Below are 21,609 nucleotides of genomic sequence, written 5' to 3'. Positions count from 1 at the left end.
GGACGCTTAATATCGAGGTATATGATGAACTCATTTTTATACAGAAATGTTTTAAGACTCTTGCAGAATGGCAGGAGCTTGGAAATCTCCCTCAAATAAGGTGGAAGAGCGTTCCAATGAGCAGCTGCCAAGTGGGAAACGGAGTGATCCCCCCCATCCAGTCTCAGTGAATTTGATTCTGCACAAGAGTAAGCTGTTAGACCGAAAATTCCTAGTCGTTATACCTCTCCGGACTTAGTCCCTGAGGACCAGAGGGCCAGAGCCTTGAACAGCCCTGTAAATATGGCAGAGTAATTTAAGCACTGCCCATTTCCTGACCGGTAGCCAATGAAGCTTGTCCAGACTGGCGGAGGCACAGTCCCTAGAACAGCTATTAAGAATCAGTTGTGCAGCAGTGTTTTGAATGTTCTGCAGCTTGCAAAACAGATAATCGGCCATTCCAAAATATAGTACGTCACAATAATCCAGATGACCGACTATTAAAGCCTGCACAATGGTGTTCCTGCAACTATGGGGCACCCATTTCAAGATATTACGGATCATTCTCAATAGACCAAAGCTGAATCAACAAACCACATTAACTTGGTTGCTCATAAGAGGTTCAACAATATGATGCCCAGGTTTCTAACATTTTTGTCAGGTGTTGGGACAGTTTCCAGTGAGCCGGGCCAACAGGGATTCTTCCAAACTGAATTTGCTATTCCAAACAAGATAATCTCTGTTTTGTTCTCATTTAACTCTAAGCAGTGTTTTTGTATCCAGCAAGATACCTCTAACAAGTAGCCCACCTGGCTCTCCTTACAGGTGTCCACATCTTTTCAAACTGAAATCATAAGTCGTGTGTTATCAGCATATGATATGATGTCTAGTCCCCATCTCCTGAAGATGTTAGCCAAAGGAGCTATGTACACATAAGAAAGTGTCGAGCTCAGAGCCGAGCCCTGTGGAACACCACAAAATATGGTGCCTCATCAAACATGGGGGGCTTTGTTTCTGACTCTAAGGGTTCACCATTAACTATTAAGGATAACAGATCGACCACATCACTGGAATATTTCCAACCCCTCACAGAGGATCTTTTCAACAGTTTAGCACTGGAGGTCTCATCTGGATCACCTCTTGACCCCCTTCTTCATAAAATCTGGAAGGATTACGGCCCCATCCTTTTTCCGGCCTTACGGCTCATTTGTTGCCAATCCTTGAATGAAGGAGCGGTACCAGGTGCCTGGAAACAAGCGATGATGACCCCCCTGTTGAAGAAGCCATCTCTGGACCCTTTGCTGCCAGCTAGTTTTCGCCCCATATCCTTGCTGCCTTTTCCTATTAAAATCTTGGAAAAACTGGTCAGTAGGTCTCTGTCATGCTATTTAGAGGAGAATCTTCTCCTGGACAGGGACCAGTTTGGGTTCCGGCCAGGGCATGGGACGGAGACCGCTCTGATCACAATGATGGACAAGTTGAGAATGCGAGCCGACAGTGGGACCTCTTCAGTGCTGGTCCTACTGGATATGTCAGCCGCATTTGACACGGTCAATCACGCAGTACTGGTGGCAAGACTAGAGAGTATTGGAGTGAGGGGATGTGCCCTGAAATGGTTTCAATCTTATTTGTCAGGTCGACAGCAGGCGGTCAGTATGGTCTTGGTCTTGGTCCCCAGTATGCTCTGGAGTACCCCAGGGCTCAGCAATCAGACCGATTCGTTTTAATGTCTATCTAAGCCCTTTGATCCCCATCATAAAATCTTTTGGGATTGATGTTATCAACTATGCCGATGACATTCAATTGTCTTTTTCCATCCGAGGAAAGCATGCAGTATCCATGAGTTCCTTTCAGGCGTGTATGGGGCAGATCTCAGACTGGCTAGGAGCTAATTCTCTCAAGCTCAATGCGGGCAAAACAGAGCTGTTGTACTGTGGTGCAGCGAGACTGTCCAGACAACTAATAGGTGAATTCAGGTTCGGACCAGTGGATGCCCTTATAGAGGCATCCAGGACGGTGCGCAACCTGGGAGTCATGTTTGATGAAGACCTTCAAATGAAAACCCAGGCCAATAAAACAATTGGCATATGTTTTGCACTATTGAGAGCCCTCCGTCAGATCCTTCCTCTACTATCTAGTGAAGTGAGGCCTTTGGTGGTCTGCAGCATCATCATGAGTAGACTGGACTATTGCAACTCCCTGTATCTGGGTGCTCTCAAGTACATTCTACAGGGGTTGCAAAGAGTCCAGTCTATGGCAGCTAAATTGGCCCTTAAGAGACAGCGCAACTCCTCCGCGACGCTGGCACTGAGGGACCTACACTGGCTTCCTATCAAGGACAGAGTCAGTTTTAAATCTCTATGTCTTGTCTTTAGAGCGCTCCATGACTCAGGTCCGCTCTCCTTACAAGAACGGCTTACCTGGTATGCGCCCAAAAGACTCCTCCGGTCCGCCAGCCAAAGTCTGGCGTCTGTTGCCAGAGTTAATTCGACAAAGCTAGGGGGCAGAGCTTTCGGCCTGGCAGCAGCCTGTCTATGGAATGAAATTCCCCTAAGCCTTAGACAAGTAGACTCTTTACTGTTATTTAGGAAAAACCTTAAGACCTGGCTATTTGCCAGAAACAGCTAGTAGGTTTCCCGTTTAGTGGCCGAATCGATTGGTTGCCTTATGTCATCATGGTCTCTATGCGCCAGGATACCCGTGGGGTGATAGTTGCGCGATATAAATATTTTATACAATACAATACAATGGTTGCAGATAAACTGCCTGAGTACATCCCGCAAGGAAAGAGCCAAACCATTTCAGAACTTCAGAGTGTATCCTAATATCTGAAAGACGGTTTAGTAAAACGGCATGTCACACCGTATCAAATGCAGCGGAAAGATCAAGTAAGATGAGGAGTTTAGCCTTGCCTGCACCTCTGATAAGGTTAGTAACTGATAGCAGTGTTGTTTCAGTGCTATTAACGGCCCTCAATGCACACCGCAAATCATCAAATAACAGATTGCTTTCCACATACTTTCAAATTCACCAGTTTCTCCAGGATCTACACCGCAAGTGAAAAAAGTATATATGCTGAAATAAGTAAATGTACACCTTCCGGCAGACACCGGTTACTCTGTCAGACGGCTTACAATGCAGTTTTCATGGCATGTAACTTAACAGTCTGCCTAATATAGGGTCTGCATGGTTTGTTTCTCCCAACACTGGACGAAAAGTGTAGATTTTTTATTTCAGCACACATACTTTTTACACCTGCGATAGACCCTGAGAAATAATATTGTAATAAAAGCACTCTACAGATATTTTACAGTTCAACTGTGGCATCACCAGTAGTATTTTAGCTTTCAAAAAGTCTTGAAATAGATGAAACGCGTGTCAGCTGCTAGATGTGTTTAAGATTATAGACAACAGTTGGAATGATGAAAATAAAAGACCAAAACAATCATATGGACCGCCTCTTTGACACTTCAGCAATAAGCAACAGAATTGTGTGTGCTCCAATGCCAAATATATGTGTGTGTGTGTGTGTTTGGACTGGATTCTTTCAATCTACTGCACTCCTGATTGGTAGTAGGGTGTTAAACACTTTGAGCACGTCTAAACATAATGTGCAATCTAAACCTGTATTTGGATATTGATATACAATAACCCGTACTGTCAGTAGATGTGCGATTCTTCTAAACCACAGCTACCATATATACGGTTTACTCTTTTAAAATAGGTCTAACCACTGACCATCGCTCTGGTAGCATTCTAACCCATTGTTTTTTTTGCCCACGATGCCACCTCAGATTAGACACAGTCTTTTGTAACATCATTAATGTCTTCAAAACTCCACACATAAATACTTAACAGAACACACTTAGCTGAACAAATTCCACAGGGTAAACACAACCCAAGTATGCCAAGTAGTCAACTGTCACACAGCCCACTGTATCATCATTGTAAGCCACACACAAACCACCCAACACAACACGAGAAAGAACATACATCATATACCCACTGACATTTTTGGGTATGATCATGGTCACCCTTGTACATACTTTGATATACCACACATTAACATCCAACAGAACACACTTAAAGACTCCTGACATACTTTCAACAAAGCCCAGTTACGTCATTTACTCTGTTTTTACAGTAGTTAACATCACTCACTCCAAGAAACCATGCACACAGATCTCCTGTCTGACAGACAATGGACATGTCTACCAATGTGAAACCTGTGAAAGTGAGCTGTAAGTAAAGCACTCTGCCCTACAGCAACAAAGATATATACTAAAAGCTGGAAGAATGCAACAGAGCCACTCGACTGAAAGAACAAGAACACAATACCCGTAACACAACATAAGTCGAATCTTCAGATTCAAAGGAAAGTCAGTAGGGACTACTGAAGAGCTATAGAGCCATGATAAAGGCAAATTGTGTGCTACACAAACAGCAATAACATGATATACCTCAATTTTCAACCAAATGGATCAAGTCAGTAAAGATCTCAAACATAAAATGCAAGCATTCACTTACCTTAGTTCGGAGATCATATCGCTGCTCTTTTTGTGTGCCGCAGTCCACAACATGGACAATGTCGTCAATGGTGATGGAGGTCTCTGCAATGTTTGTGGCTAGAACAATCTTGCGAATGCCAGGTGATGGCTTCTGAAAGATTGCCTGCTGGTCCACAATGGGAATGTTTGAGTGCACTGGGTATAAAAAAACAAAACAAAAAAAATACACACTTTAAGTGCTTGTTTTTCCAGTAACATGGATATATTTACTACCATGAAAAAAAGCATCCAATCCGGCACTTAGTACCTTTCCCTCCCAAGCTTGTATTTGGCTAAGACTTAATATTTCCATCACCCTGAAAAGCTTTAATTGGGGATGTAGAGACTGAAGTTATATTATGGCTTAATAACACTGTGAAGCCCATGGCCTCAGCAACTAAACGTTTTGGAATTTCTTCCCCTAATGGATTCCACAATCTGCAGGTTAAATAGAGCTGCTTCATGACAGCCGTTATACTCTAGGTTCCACTAGTGAGTGTTCCTAAGTAGGATCGCCCCCACAATTGAGGGTCAATGAGTCAAACAGAAATTGCTGGAAGCGGATAATGGTCACAGGGGTACAGCCATATTTACTGTCGAGAAACGGATTTCCAGTCTCTCCCCTGTATTATCAACATTTTTTCATGAGGAGTTTTCACAGAAAGACGTTTTCCCTGAAGGTGGCCATCATCTACCCTTGGTGTGATAATCAGCTTGTACTTTGTACCCTGGAATTGTGTTCAGAAACTAACATTCTGGTGAGCTTGGGAAGAAGAACCAAATCTGCCACCTGCCAAACCAATTTCCCTTCACTAACTCACATGTCCTCCCTTCCTCAGTCTGTTTTCTGTTGGGAGTTCTCTAGCAATCTAGGACACTTAGTCAAGGAGGTCGATGGACGATTAACAAGCCACAGTTACTGGTTAGAATCAGTCCTGTCTTGCTTGCCAGACAAATATTCAGAAAACAGATGGAAAAGCCAGAGAAAGACCAGTCGTCTTGTTCAGAAGTGCTAACACTTGAATCTTCCTGCTAGAAATCCAAACTCTAACTACTGCCAACATCAAGCCAGTAATCTGTCCGGACCTCCAGGAGAGAGTATGCATCAGCCTAGATAAGATACTTAGCATGGGCAGGACCTTGCTTGAAACAGAGATCACAAATGGCCAGTGTAGGAAGGTGCCAACTTCTCACAGCCAGGACCAATCGAGACAAGACCCTGTAGCTGTGCCCTGAATTGGAAGAAAAGGTAGCTGAAGAGCAAGGAATAGCTTACTGGGCAGTCCAGAGAGCAGGATTTAATGAAAAACCACCTGACCTTTGCAGACCAGCTAGCTGGAATGAGTGAAGAGGTCCAACACTAAATCTTCTAAAATATAATGACTGCCACAGCCGCCAAATACAAAACCACTGTATAAAAGACTTCTTGTCTACATTGTGACAGGTCTTCTGCCATATAAGTAAGATGCAGAGTCTTTCAAGGATTTCAGCCATCTTGTTGATTTCTTGATGATCTAACAGAGACAGAAGTGAAGGAGTGAGTAACTGTGGGGGGAGGGAAAATTTGAAACAGACCTCATGCTCATATTGATAGTTGATCTACCGACCACACAGCAACACCTACTGTGGTGACAAAACTAAGTTGGTTTCAGACTAGTCAGAACGAAAAAGAAAGCTTCTTTGCCAGGATGAAGCAGTTTTCTCTAAACACAAGTCAGCTGTGGTAGGGATTATAATTTATCAGAAGAAATATTTGAAGAAATACTATAAATTAGAATAAAAGTACTATACCTTGAACTTTTAAAAGCTATTATTTGTGGTGTCTTGCACAAATATTTTTGTATTTATGTACTTCTGCATATTTTTGATACTTGTGTGGGGGCCGATCTTCCATGTTCGATGATTGGTTTCTTTGAGTTAACGGTTTTAGTGAGAAATTCAGTCAGACATACTTGAATTTAGAGGTACCCTACATTATGCTACTGCTCAAGAAAATAGCACAGACATATTTAACTAGATATAATGCTTCTCTATGTCTGACATCTCATACTACTGACTGGCTGGGAGTAAAAAAAACCTGAAATAAGCCCAGAACTTCAGAAGGATTAATAGAACATCCAACATTTGCTCCCATGAAATAACATTCACCGTAGGACTCCAGTTTATAAAAATACAATGTATAACAGGTAAACGTTATATTTTTGGTGGGGCTGTATATTGTCCCCAAAGGTAACCAGACATTTTGTTTTTGTGTGTACACATTACTGTTAGCTCTCCTATTCAACATCCATACAAATTAAGCCATTTTTTTTTAACAAGCTTTATTGGTTTTCTGAGATGATAATGAAAGAAACTAAGGGTCTTCAACACATATTCATAGTGAATACAACTGGCAAATATTAGTGACATACTGCCAACTACGGTATAACAAAGGCTGCTCAATTCGGTAAGTTGAATCTAGCCTATAGATGTCCCGATTGCAGGGATTATGATGAACAGAACTGTGCTTGGGACCATAGAACATCAGTATGTAGGGGACTGAGTCACCATACAAAAACATCAGTATCTATAAGCCTGAGTCCGACTAGCTATAGTGCCTCACTAGCCCGCTTAACCTTTCCAGAGAGAGAAGTGATTTGGCACCAAAGAACGTACTTGTCCACAATAAGATAAGAAAGTGACACGAAGGAAGTTTACAATGTTTATTTAAACTATCGTGCTCGAAGATGCAATAATTGTGCCACAATTAGAAAACAAATACATGTCAATAATATCATCAGCATGGTTAATAAATTGTATACAATGAAAAGCCCTGTCATGTTAAACTGGTTATATAGTATAGATCTATGGGTTTAGTGGCGGACACCATACCTTAGCATGCATAGGTAGATGTTCCGCATCCCAGCTGATACTGCACTCTCGTCTCAGGACCTTCACTCTATGTGTGTGTTTCTGAGAACCCCTGTCCTCAGTTATATGACAAGATATGTGTATTCAAAAACAGCAGCTGCAATCCTTTATTATTTCTAGGTGCTAGTGTCCAGAGAGAATACCAATGGGCAATCTTGTTTGACCTTGCCTAGGCTGTTCAGACTAAATCCCACGAAAAGAATAAAATACAAGAACATGTGCTGGTTCCGTGAGAAAATATAATGTGGCACAAAGGCAAGCGTGTCATTTAGTAACATGCAAAACCAAAACGGCCTACAAAGTGTATAATTTGGCTAACATAGGGAAAATGACAATGGACCATATGAAAAACATATGACACCCTCCTTTTGGTCAGGATAATAGCATGAAAAAGAACTAAAAATATAAATGCAATTGAAAGAAACAAACTCGAAGCATAATTCACAAAGTTATATTTGAAAAACTAAAAAAAGAATTGTCAATTTTGAAAAATAGTAAAATTATGGTGTATTGGATGTATACATTGCGTCACTCGCAAATTCAAAGGCCAGGAACTTCATAAAGGAGTCTGACTCCGCAAAAGATGATTGATTAACAGCCAAGTCACAAACTCCATAGAACAGACTTTGATCCCCGGGCTCAGCCGGTGCTGAGATAGTTACAGGGTAACCCGCATTCGTGTTAGTAAAGCCTGTATTCCATGAGCCATGTGCCAATGCACATATTTCCTCGAAGGCGAGTGGCTCAAACCTTGCATTGTGGGGAAGCCGCAAACCTAGGGGACGGTCCTGAAAATGGGTTGCTAAGGGACTCATTAGCAGTTCAGTATTCATGGCAGCATGTGTCTGCAAAGCCAGGCACATATCCAATGCACAATCAAAGGGAAACCAGAGGCAATGGAACTCCAGTTGCACACAGGTAAACCAGGCAAGCTGGAATGTTAAGGACAAATAGATTCAGTTCTTGTAGTAAGAACATCCCAAAAACTTGAAGCATGCGCTAACGATAGTGTTGGAGAGGTTGTAGTTCCAGAAGGCTTGCAAAATGAACAGCCATTGTGGAAAAGCAGAAATTGGATGAGAATGCCGCAAATGGGTATAACAGCAGCAGTAATCCTCCGGAAACACTAGAAAAAATGAATAAATAAAAGCCGGGATTTAATCCAAAAATAGTCCGGAATGAAATGAAGCCTGCACCAACAACCTTAAAAAAGTCTGCAAGACCAGCTGCGTTAGAGGCATTAAAATTTGATGCACTAATTTTACCGAAATGCAGGGGAAGATTGGTGTTTAATAAGGAATGTATTTCACTAGAAGTTCTAGCCACCTGCAATTCGAACGTTCCACAAGCAGATGTGAAAGCTACTCCTTTTTTTAAACAGTAGTGCTTTGAGTCTGTTTAGTTTGTTGAAATTTGCCTTCAAAGCTGGAATGAAAGGCCACAACGAGAGATCTACAATCCCATGCGTAGGGGGAAATAGGACGTTGCTGCAACAAGGGACGAGCTAGGAGACGGACAAAATCGAGGGAACTCATGCTCGCATACCACAACAATCTTGATCACTAACCATTAAATAACTTCCATTTGAAAGGTCCGTGATAAGTGGAAGAATTGCGGGAACTGGTATTCCTTTTAAATAACAGGACACATTTAGCACTGTAGCATTACATGCGCCATGGATCTTCACATGTTTGCAAACAAGTGAATGTCCAACAGAAGAGTCGCATTCCTCTCCAGTAAGGAAAACTTCCTTACTGGCACATTGACAGCGACAGAAGGGAAGTAACCATAACTCATGAATGAAGCTGCCTCCAAGGGGTTCATATCTACCTACAGGAAAATGTTTAATGTAAGCCGTGAATTGAAGTGTCGAAAGAGGTAAAGAGATAATGCCGTGAATTAACCACACAGCTAAAGGTGCTTCAGCTATAGAGAAGGGGCTTCAGCTACACTGAATGGAAGTTGTTCTAACTTCTCTAAGTGTAGCATTGTGTAGGTTGCGTCTTTCATTACCATCAGTAGTTGTTTGCATGTTAAATTAAAAGATAAAAATAAACTACTGGAATTCAGGTAGCACTGTGGTACACGCCAATTCTTAAGTATTTGAAGTGCCCAACTGAATTGCATGATTGATTTAAGCGGACTTTGCCCATGATATAATGATGACAGACCACTATGCATAATATCAATAACAGTGGATTGATTTTATTGTTTGTACAGTAAATTACAAATCGTTTCCACCTTGCTGCAAAGCATGCTCTTGTGGTAGAGCGTCTAGCCTCTTTAATGACGTTCATGCAGTCTGGCGGAAGATTAAGGTAGCCAAACTCTATGATCACAGGTGCCATGTCGCAAGGTTTAGTTGACTGGGATCTGGATGTATTATCTCTCCATGATACTGATAGTTCCAACAGGATTGTGAACCAGGGTTGTCAAGCCTATGTTGGAGCAACTACAATCATTGTCAGGGAATGTTGTTTGAGCTTCCGAACCACTAATGGAATTAGCGGGAGAGGTGGAAAAGCGTAAGCAAATTTTCCTGACCAATTCATCCATAGCGCATTGCCTTTGGACAATGGGTGAGGATACCTGGATGTGAAGTTTGGACATTTTGCGTTGAGGTGTGTGGCGAACAGATCTAGATGCTGTTAGAACTATCTGTGGAAACGGGTCGACGAATGGCCGCCCTTTGGAAAGGTTTTGTGTGAGAGCGATGGGTGCGGCCGTCCACCAACACCAGATCGGTCAAATGACCTTAAGCCTGGTTCCACTGAAGTGCTAAGCATTCTTGTAGGGGACGCATTTGGAGTCTTGCGTAAGGAACAATTAGTATGCAAGAAGCCATCATGCCAATCAATTGCATGAAAACTCGGGCTGGTAATGAGTGTTGAGGCTGAAATTGTGATATCAGGATTTCCCTGCTGCGTATCCTGACTGGGTTGGGGTATGCTAGAGCTTTGCAAGAGTCTATTGTGGCTCCTAAGTACGTGTGCATGTTGGAGTGCTGGAGATGAGACTTGGTGAGGTGTACAGTAAATCCCAAGTTGTGAAGCAGCTGAACGGTTTTGAGTGTGTTGTATGCAGCTGTGTTGCCACTTGGCTTTTATTAGCCAGTCATCCAGGTAAGGGAAGACGTGAATGTGTTGCCTTCTTAAATGAGCTGCAACTACCGCCAGACACTTGGTGAAGACCATGGGTGCTACAGTTACCCCAAACAGGAGAACTTTGAATTGGTAATGTTGTCCGTCCACCACAAACCTGGAAATAGGCGTCCTTTAAATCCAGAGAGGAGAGAAAGTTGCCTTGCTGAAGTAATGGGAGCACCTGTTGGAGGGTGACCATGTGGCTGTGATCTGATTGAATGTAGAGGTTTAGCTGTCTGAGGTCCAATATGGGCCTGAGAGAGCCGTCCTTTTTTGGAATCAAAAAGTACAGGGAGTACACTCCTGTTCCTTGGTGACGTAATGGTACTAGTTCTATCGTATGTTTTTGTAACAGAGAGAGAGCCTCTTGTTTTAAGAGGGTGAGATGTTCTGGTGACATCGCACACTCTCTTGGAAGAATAGTTGGGGTAGTGCTGCTAAGTTCCAGGGAGTAACCATACTGGATAATTTGTTATACCCACTTGTCTGTGGTGACTGAACTCCAGACAGGTAGGAACTGTGAGAGACGTCCCCCGACAGGAGTGGAATGATCGGTGGTAGCGGAGGGAAGTCACTTTTTATTGGCAGGGGAAGTGCAGGTGGAGTTACCTCTGCCTCGTCCCTTATTGTTATTTCCTCTGTAACCTCCTCGAAAATACCCTCTGGAGGAGGTAGACTGGTTGTTACTCTTATAAGAGGAGGGGGGATTCTCTGAGGACACTGTTTTTGAGCCACCCCTGTAAAAGGAGCAGCGAAAGGAGCATCTGCTAGAAGGTAATTGTAAGGCCCTCATGGACTTTGCAGTCTCTTGTCTTTTTTAATTTTTTCTATGGGAAGTATTGACTGCAGGCCAAAAAGATGCTCCTTATCAAAGGGTTGATTAAGTATGGAAGACTGTACCTCCTGCTTGAGTCCAGAGATTCGAAGCCAAGCGTGTCTGCGCAAGTGCACGAGAAGCTGTATCTGACGCATCTAATGCGCATTTGATGGAAGTGTTGGTGATGAGCTTTCCTTCCTGAATGAGGTCATTTGCTTTGGTCTTATACTCGTTTGGCAAATGTTGCATGAGTTTTTGCAAATCATCATTGTGAGCCATGTCGTAGCGTGCTAACAGAGCCTGAGCATTGGCAATATGCCAATGGTTAGCAGCCTGCAAAGCCACTCTCTTGCCAGAGGCATCAATGAGTTTAGACTCCTTATCAGGAGGAGGGGCGTCACCTGTAGTTTGAGAGTTAGCTCTCTTGCGGGCGTTAGATACGACAAGGGATTCTAAGGACAACTGGCCTTTTATATATGTAGGGTCGGTAGGAGCGGGCTTGTATTTTTTATCCACTCTAGGTGTGAGTATTCTGGCTCTTAACTGGGTCTCTGAATACCTCATCTGTATGTTTTAACATGCCCTTGAGCATTGGGAAAGTATTAGTAGACCTTTGTGAGTGTGTTAATGTCTCTACAAGGAAATCCTCTTCTAGAGGGTATGTATGAAGCTCTACTCCAAGATATTGAGCAGCCCTGTTGATACGCTGCAGATAGCCAATGCTGTCGTCAGGTGAGGAGGGTCTGGAGGGATACAGGTCGGGGTCATTGTCCTGACCTGGATCTTTATTAAAATTTTCCCTGCGATCAGTGTCCTGTGGTATGTCCTGATTTTGTGGCATATCCTGCTCTTCATTCCCATCCCCATAATCTTCATCCTGTATGTCAGGTGATAGTGGGGGTGGTGGTGAATTTGATGGTGTAATGATTACATTGGGATTAGGAGGAGGAGAGGGAGAGGGAGGTATGTAAGGGAGAGAAGGGTTGGTACCCATGTCCTTTTTCTTCAGAGGTATAGGGGAATCCTCTGAGAGATCCAGCTTCCGTTTCTTAGGAAGAGTGGCCAGAAGGTGACAAGTTTCGGGGTCAATACTCAGTCTCTTTTGTTTGGAATCCAAAGGTGTGTCCTCGGATCGAGGCTCCTTGGATGGCATGTCTCTCTCTTTAGGAGTTGATTTCGGCTTCAAGGATTTGGGTTGAGAGTCTTTGGGCGCCGAGTGTTTTCAATCAGAGTGTTTGTATTTAACCGGTTTGGGCTCTGAAGCTTTCGGAGTGGCATGTTTCGGCTCCGAACGTCTCGGCTTCGAGCTTTTAAGTGTCGATGGTTTCAGCTTCGAGGCTTTTGGTTTGGAGAATTTCGGCTCCGAGGCCTTCGGTGTCTTCAGTGCTGCCGGTGTGGAGACTAGCACGTGCTTCGTTTTATGTTTCGATGCCGAAGGAGTCCGAAAAGCTAGTCTTTATGTTTCGTAGCCGGGCTGGAGGGCGGGACATGTGAAACTTTTTGTCGGTGCCAACCGGAGCCCGAGGGCGAAGGTGATACCGGAGTCTTAGCCTTTGGTTGAGGGGGCACATGGGGATCTGTACTCACAGTACGTTGACCCGGAGTGATGTTTAGGTATTCTTCCATGTCGGAGTCGGCTTTCGACACTGAGACCAGTTCCTCTTCTTCTGCGGCTGGACAGTGGAAATCAGAATCATCGCCGAAGATTGTCCGCTGCTGTGCTGCATCTCGTGGCGTCGAGCCAGACGGTCACGAATAGTTTTCTTTGATCGGAAAATTTGACACGCTTCACAGTCCTTTTCGTAGTGTTCCGGGGATAAGCAGAGGTTCCATTCCTCGTGCAAGTTGGTGCATGGAAATTTAGCACGACACCTGGGATATAGCTTGAATGGAGTCCGTTCCATCGACTGCTGGCGTGGTCGGCACGGGAAGGCCCGACGGCCCGCCTCAAAGTTCCCGATCAAAGGTTTTCTTCAATTTCCACGATACGCATCGAATGGGAAAATGCGATCGCAAGACAATACCGTCGAGGATAGAGGATTGCGCGTCGAAGGGGTTTGAAAACGATACCGAACCAGAGGGCAGCAATACACATCTGAACCCAACGGCAGAAAAAAAACACTATCTTGGGATGGAGCCGATGCCCATGCGCACCATCACCGAAAGGAGGAGTCACCTACCTCGTGAATACAAAGACTTCTTTGAAGAAAAACAAAGTGCAAACATCCAGGCCCAAAACCAGTTGGCGATCTATGCTAAAGCATATGATCTAGAGCTCATTTGCCTCGAACATCCTTTGTTCCTTATAAGCTGACACGATAGCTTCCAAACATTATATAGACCCGTGTGAATACCCCAAATTTGGTGATCCTTATAATAGCGGGTCACTCCGGGTACATTTACCTCACCTTCAACAAAGGCGAAACTGTACCCATAGCATACAAATCCCACTAGCACTCAAGTTGAAATGAGTTTTGCATCCGCAGAAAAAATACTAACAGGAGTACAGACTGCTGCAGTGAGAGAAAGAGCACCAGCTCAGGGGACAAGCATAATTGTCGTGACTCCAGAACGGACCTTAGAGGCCGTTACAAAAGCAAGCGTTCCAAACACAAAAGTGTTACATCCGCGATGGATACAATGGGCCAATTCTCTCACTGCAACAGATGTAGACAACAAGTTTGATTCTACATTAAAAACACAAGCATTCCTGCAGTACGAACAAGAAGATCCTCTTCCAAACTAAATAATGCCTCTAGATCATAGTTTACACTGTCAGATCTACTTAGCCTGCTGTAGGAAGTAAACAGCACTACAGAGCGGAATGTACAATTGTGCAATTGTAAAGGGGCGTATGCAGGACGGCAAGTTCCGTCCTAGCAATACGCAGACTCTAGGGGATTGCACGGCACAGCTGGCATAACTAAAAGCCCTGATACGGGCACTAAAAAAAAACGGATCGGGAATTCCCCACACTTATAGCGCGCAATTCATTTTGCTGTGTCCAGTCATACAACAAATATCTTCACTATTGGGGCCAGAATGGGTTTAGAGATTCTAAAGCTGGCACAATAAAGCATAAGATGTTTTGGGAACAAGTGGCAGTGCTGAAAAAAGGCTTACAACGGGCTCATGTGAAACGCTGAGTTATCAGCGTGTTAGTGTGCACATTGAAGGGAATTCATTGGCTGATGAAGCCACCAGGGCAACAGTGAGAACTGCTGCCGTTGCTGCAATCACTTGTTCTAGCACGAGGATAGACAGACAGATAAAGCTAGCTCTCATCGCTATGTGTAATAACAGCTCAGCCTTGCCCAAAGGTTTTCCACTAAAGTACTCCTACAAGTTAGATGCGCAAAACATACTGTGTGCTTAAATTCCACGAGTGGGGGATACAGTAATACCAAACATAGATCGCAGATTATGTTTAATATTAGAAGCACACAAGGGTCTGGGACCAGCACACACAGGTATTACTGCAACAATTTCTTTACTGAAACAGTATTATTGGTGTCTATGTCTAACCAAGCAGGCCAAGGGCTTTGTCCTTAAGTGCGACATCTGTCAGCAGATGAAGGGTTCCACTGTAGCACGGCCGCCACAAACACCACTACTGATTACAGACTACTTGCATGTGTCTATTGGACCACTGTAGTCCCTTGCAATCTGATGGGGCTGACAAATACATCTTGGTGTCTGTGGATTCACGTTCTAGATTCCTGTGGGTTTGGCCTCAGCGCTCGGCTGACGCTGGAACTGTTATAAAGGATTTGTGAGTCTTTATAGGGACGTATGCAATTGGCACATTACATTCAGACCGTGGCCTCGTGTTCAGCTCTCGGGCTTACAAAAAAGCTATGGGAAGTTTGGGTTTTGCATTGCGGTACTCCTCTCCTTATCATCCCAAGGAAAATTAAATTGTGGAGAAGAAAAACATGGACTTAAAGCAATCCTTAACAGCAAGGGTATTAGGTTTGGGTGGTAGTTGAGTTAAACACCTACATGAATTCCAGAGGGCACTTAATAATATGTCAAAGAAGTTCCCTTGGAGGCCGTACTCCATGGGAGGTCCTGTTTGGGACCAGAATGCGGGTACCGGACCACGACTGTGGCAGCACAGTGGCAGATGAAAAAGCATTTGACATCAATGATCGTATGGCTGTTGTACAGGAACTCAATGAATTCCGGGCATTACAAAGCAACGTCCAAGTAAAACGCATTGCCAGTGGGTAAGTGAAAGCTGTTCTAGCAAGACCTGCCTGGGTCCTAAAAATCGGGGACCTAGTCAGAGAAAAAAGTGTGATCAAAATAATTTGGGCCATCTTACAGAGCGCCTGTACCTGTCCTAGCTGTAAAAGGAATAAGAACAGTACTTCTTCTGCCCCTTGCTGGCAAAAAAGATGAGATTCGTCTTCATTGATCTGATCTATGTGGCCGATACTGAATAGCAGGCTGCGTGGGCTCCTGAGTGGCCGTCGATCTGCTCTCGCTACAATACAGGAAGTTCAGACAGAAATACTAATAACGTTTGATGATTCTACCATACGAAGTAATGGAGTTACCAACAATGGAACGGAACTCGTACCTGTTGGAATTGAACAGCTACAAAATACAAATGAAACACAGATCTCAATTCGGGCTAGTACCAACATCCATGTGAATATGTCTCGACACGAGTCAACAGCCAGTTCTACACAACCTGCTGCGCTACCAAAGATAGATCGAACAGCCTCTGGCTACTTCATCGATTTTGATACCTTTTCCCTGGCTCCAAGTGAACCTGAGTCACTACCAGCTTCAAAATATATAAACTCTACCTTTGGCTGAAAAAGCCTTACTTTGTATCTCCCTGGCTACAGCTCTGGATTGCTATTGGTCTACTGTTCCTAGTCCCCTGGATAGGTGTAGTGACTGTTTTTTCCTGCTCCTGAATGTACACTATCGCCCAGAACGCTCTGCAGTACAACATGTGAACTTGGTCCTAAAACCACATACATCATCTCATCGTGAACGAAGAGACCTGTTCTTTGTGAAAATTGCAGCAGGTCCGATTCATGAAGTAACAGTTTGGGATAGGGTTTCATATGATGTATTTGGTCTCACTGAACTTTTACAAATACCTCATGTATTTAGAAATTCTTTGAATGATATCATCACCTCCAGTACATTCTCTGATGATTGGGACTTTGAAACAGTAAATAGTATGCTGTCTGATTTAGAACAATCTGCTGCTTTCTCCAGTATGAATTGTATGATGATACATTCAATTTTGACACCATGTATTGTTACCAGCATTATGGTAATCATTACTTGCACAAAGCAGGTTTCCCACGTAATGTTTTCACTTACCATCGATGGGAACATTGCTCAACACCACCAAAAAGTAGTTTACTAACATTTGCACAGATGTTTGCTTATTTTTCTGGGTTTATTACTTCAGACCCGACCTCATATTATTATAAGGTGGCACCTACATCTGCGAAGAAAAATATGCTTACTAACACGAAACAGATATACTCTGCCTCCTTTATTTCCCAGCTGTCTTTACAAGGTTTCAACTTTTGGAGGGACACCATAGACACAAACTCTAGGGGACTAGAGATTGGCAGGTTCAGGGAACTGAGGCCATATTTATAGCATGCCTCATACAACAGCAAATTATCTTTCTGAACAACACTGTGAAAAAGACTTCCTGTCAAGGGTTAGCTAAGCTAAAGGATCCAACACACCTCGGATTCCTTCACTAACACACTTTGAGGGGTGGCAGAATTACACACAACCTAGTGAGGATCCACTGAATGACTTTCTAGATGATGGTTCATACAATTCATCAAACCCCAATTGGAAGGGATGATTGGTTTGGCCTTTTGACACAAATAGGTGTCAGTTAAGATTCAAAGGTACCATCTAAGGGTTTAGTAACCATAGGCCTGACCAACGTTACGTACAATAGGAACACTCAGGTGTGGCGACATCATACAGTGTTGGGAAGTTGTGCCTAGAGTGGCTAAAAACCTCAACACTGTCTCAGGTGGAACAACACTTGTCCTTACTCTCAGACTACATGGATCTTAGGGATTTTTTGTTAGGTCCCCAGAAGCCACATGGGAAACGCTTCTTATACGCTATTTATAATGAAGTATGGAAAATCTCAAAACAGGAAACTGCTGAGAGATTGCGTGAGATTGACAGGGTTAACCTCAAAAAAGCTTTAGCTGTGGTTGACAACGGTATGACCAGACTGACGTCCAGGATTTAATCACTGGGCAACATTGTGTCTTCTGCTATCGATATATTAGAAGATGATTTGTCTATTTTACAGCATGGGCAACCGCAATTACAGTCCTTTCTATTTTTGAGCTGGATGCTACAATCATTGCGCTCTGGCGGTATATCAACAGTAGGTCTCTGTATTCTGCTTACAATCTAACAGAAACACAGTCAACAACAGCACGAAAAGATGAAAAGTATACAATGCTGCACATTGAAAAATTTGACCAATTACCTTTCACCATGGCTGAATCACCCTCCACAGAACGGTTAATCCAAGGCCATATTACACTATCAATCACAACATTGCAATTTTGATATTGTCTACAGTATCACAAAGTAGGCAGGTATGAAGCGTTGGGTATGTAATACATTCATGAATATCGGGAATTACTTTACAGATTAAGATGCAGGAATGAGCACACTGAAGCCTCTCTCAGCGGTTCAGACTGTGAGACTTCGTTAAGTGGGTCTCTAATTTGTCAGTATATTATGCTTCACCGCCTGCATTGCTTTGGTTGCAAACCTATCTTGTCACTTGAAAGGATCCCCAGCTGTCGTGATTCATTCGGTGTTCAAACTGCTCTCAAATGGGAGTTATTTGATGTTGAATGATCAAGGTTGTTGTGGGATGCTGCCGGGCATCACATATCTTGTCACAATAAGTTCCAGGGTTACTTGTTGCAAGCAAGTATTGTTTCCACCGACCCACACAGTCAGGAAGGTGCCGCTATGGCCTTCGTTGAATGTTTCCCTAAATACGGTTTGATTCTCCGAGCAGACAAATCCATACTTTTACAGAAGGAGGTGGCCTTAACCTCAGCCCCAGAGACTTTTGATCTCCAGGTTGCAAGGCCTTCAGCTGAGATTCAGGCACTAGCCCAAACGAACGTCCTGCTCCATTTCTGGGAAATGGTACATCGTATCTTTAGCATGTCTGATACGAGTGGGATAGTACACCTATTTAAGAGCATAGGTTCTGGGCTATTAAGCACCTTTCAGACGATCTTCTGAGGTATTCTATCATTTATGCACTCTGTACTGGGAAGCAGTTTTGGAGGGCTTCCGCTGGTCCTATTCCTTGTTGTGGGTATCCTAGTTGTGATTTTCCTGCTACGCGATGGACGTCCCAGCCTCCAAAGAAATGGAAAAAGCACTCCGAGTGCGACATTGCAGTGAACGCATGGTACTCCATCTGGGCAAACCTCGGCTTCGGGAGCTAAGCGAGCATTGGTTCCTATCGTTCAGATCAGTCTGTGTTGACTGCATCTTGTTCTCCGCTGCCTATTCTGCGGATACGAATGCGTTTTGGACAATTGTCCAATACTTTTTTTTTTTTTAAAAGGTCTGTATTCTTTTGTTATTATTTTTACATATATTATACAAAAATAGAAACAATCAGCTTCACACCCTTCCTGCAGGGTACGCCCTGATCCAAAGCTAATTTAAAGTTGAAATCAAATTTTTGTGGGACATGCACATTTGGGCAAGAAGACAGGGAGTAAAAAAAATAGGAGCACATACTTATTCATACCTCAAACGAGAACCTGTCCTACTTATCCCAAGCTGGGTTCTATAGCTCCTTCGACCTCATTAAACCACAGCCTTAAAGGGGCCCAGATTTCAGAGCCTCTTTTCCGGGCTCTATGTCCCCTTCTTTCAAATACCACAATCTCCCATCGGTATACTGCGAGAAGTCTGCCCACACATTGGTGCACAGAAGGAGGCTCAAGGTCTAGCCAAACAGAGCCTTAGTATGGTTATAGCTGAGAATACAAATATTTGGGTCGGCAAAGGCATGTTCTGATCACTCACGCCTAGGACTATCACCTGGAGGGGGGGGGGGTCAAATCATTCACAAATCCCAGCATTTCTCACAAACGCATAGCAATCTCCGTTTTGAGAATACTAAGCTTGGGGCAAGTCGCGAACATATAGACACCGTCAGCGGCAAAGTACCCACATCGTGGACAATGAAGATCCTCCACCTGGATATTCAAGCCAGCGTAATATATAGGTTAAGCCAGGTTTTAAAACATTGTACCAGAAAATTAGCCACAGTGAATGCAGTTTGAGAAAAGTGGAGCAGGTGTTCACATTCTCCAGTCCCAGATTGTAGAAGGTTCTGCCAGCGGTTCATATGTGTCTAACACTTCCATCAGTTATGCCTCCGGACGTGGATGTACTGCTGGACCCATTAAAGGCCCATGTAGTGCAGTGTCCTCAGCGTATTCCAATGTTGATGTTGGGAATCCTACAGCAACCACGGGATGATTCAGCTCCTGTCAGAAAGGACATCGGCTCTGTACCAGGCTTATAGGCATCTAGTGCTTCCTCAGCAGCAGCTGTGGGAACCGGAGAAGATCACCTTTGTTCCACTGACCTGATCTAAGAGGTGTTACAGGGACAGTCTGCAAAGGCAAGTAGGAGTGATGCTGCGTCTCACGCACAGGACAAAAACATTTGGCTCTCCGTGTGATGGAACAATTCGGCTTTTTTCAAAAACAAACCAAATTGGAATTAAACATTTTTTTCCCCTCTCTTGCTCTCACTGAGCACTATGGCTTTCAGCGTGCTCGGGTGGTCTAGCAGTATATTGACTATTTAGAGGACTTCTAGACTTTTTGTTTACCTTTTGCTTTGTTTTGTAACACATTCCATGTTTTCAAATGTTTTTATACTCATTTTAGCAATGTTTTAATGCTTTTTAAACAGGCTTATTTTAGTAATTGTTAGTTTTGTCGTCCTGCCGGATGAGGAGTGGGTATTAATACATTTTCTTTATTAGGTTTTCTCCAACACGGCAGCTCACCTCCAAAACAACAACAAGTATACATTTCGTCCACCTCAGCCGAGGTGAGGAACATCACAGTAAGAATACATGTTAATGACAATGTCTGAGTTCGCAACCGTGGAAAGTCCTTTATCTTCAACATTATCTTCGGTTTTGTCTTTTTATATGCATAATCAAACCCAACAGTAGGAAACTCCCCCCCGCCTCCCATCCCTTCCTCCCATCCCAACATCCCCCCTTCGTGCCCCCCCCACCCCTCTGCCGGGAGGAGTGGGTGTTATGACCCCAAGGTCGAGCCCCAGCAGCTTCCGTTATTGAGATAAAGGGAAGGAACACCTGTTGTACTTGAGATCCCCCCTGCTATCCTCAGGTGGCATTTATTATTTAAATTATTTTGAGCGGACGGCAAAAAATGTTTACACTTAGAACAGGCTTACAGCGGTATTCGGTACCCCTCCAGAACATTTGTTTGCAGTTAGAGTTATTGAACCGGAGCTTTGTTGGTCCTTATTTACAGTTACAGCTTGTCTTTATTTATTTATATACTCTACCTAGTGGTGTTTTTTCTTTTACTTGTATGATCCTTTGATATCCTAGTCTTCTTCCATAATATCAGGAATGGAGGGCTCTAACCCCCCAGTCCTATGCAGTACCTGATTTCCATTAAAAGGTTTCTGGAGGAGGAAATGAGGTCCTCAGGTGGTGGACGCTGCACTGGCTAAGAGGAAAAGTGGGGAATAATTTTTCCCTCTGGGATGGGGACTCCCCTTCTACCTCTAAACCCTGTGGAGGGGGGAAAGGTATTCCACAAGAGGAAGCATATTGAGAAGGCATTAAGCTATGCCTATGGCACAGGTAGCCTTTGCACGGCAATAGAAAGTAGTGCTACTAGCAGCACAAAAGGAAGGGGCCACCTTGACGGGGTGCGGAGAAAGGTTGCCCTTAGCAGCATTTTTTGGAAAAAGTGATCTTCATAGCACAAAAGAGTTGCGGGACAGTTTAAACTCTACTGCAGATAATACGGACTATGATGACATGGAACGGGACTAATATATTTGTGACCCGCAAGACAGTTGTGATCTGTTAGGAAGCCTGGATGATGACCTGGAACAGGTTTCTACCCCGAATGAAGTAATGGACCCCTTCTGG

At 43.7% G+C, this 21,609-nt stretch overlaps 1 protein-coding gene across 2 annotated transcripts in view; it reads right to left on the bottom strand.

Annotated features, from left to right (window-relative positions):
• Window positions 1-21,609, bottom strand: part of DHX30 (DExH-box helicase 30) — a 574,174-nt gene that overhangs the window by 255,428 nt on the left and 297,137 nt on the right. For both annotated transcript variants that reach the window (XM_085628644.1, XM_085628645.1), the window contains one exon: window positions 4,507-4,682. In XM_085628644.1, the coding sequence (XP_085484770.1) occupies window positions 4,507-4,682 (176 nt within the window). The remainder of the gene's footprint in view (window positions 1-4,506; window positions 4,683-21,609) is intronic.

Source organism: Triturus cristatus, chromosome 10, assembly GCF_964204655.1.
Source record: "Triturus cristatus chromosome 10, aTriCri1.1, whole genome shotgun sequence".
NCBI classification, from domain to species: Eukaryota; Metazoa; Chordata; class Amphibia; order Caudata; family Salamandridae; genus Triturus; species Triturus cristatus.
This window is presented reverse-complemented; position numbering and strand designations above follow the sequence as displayed.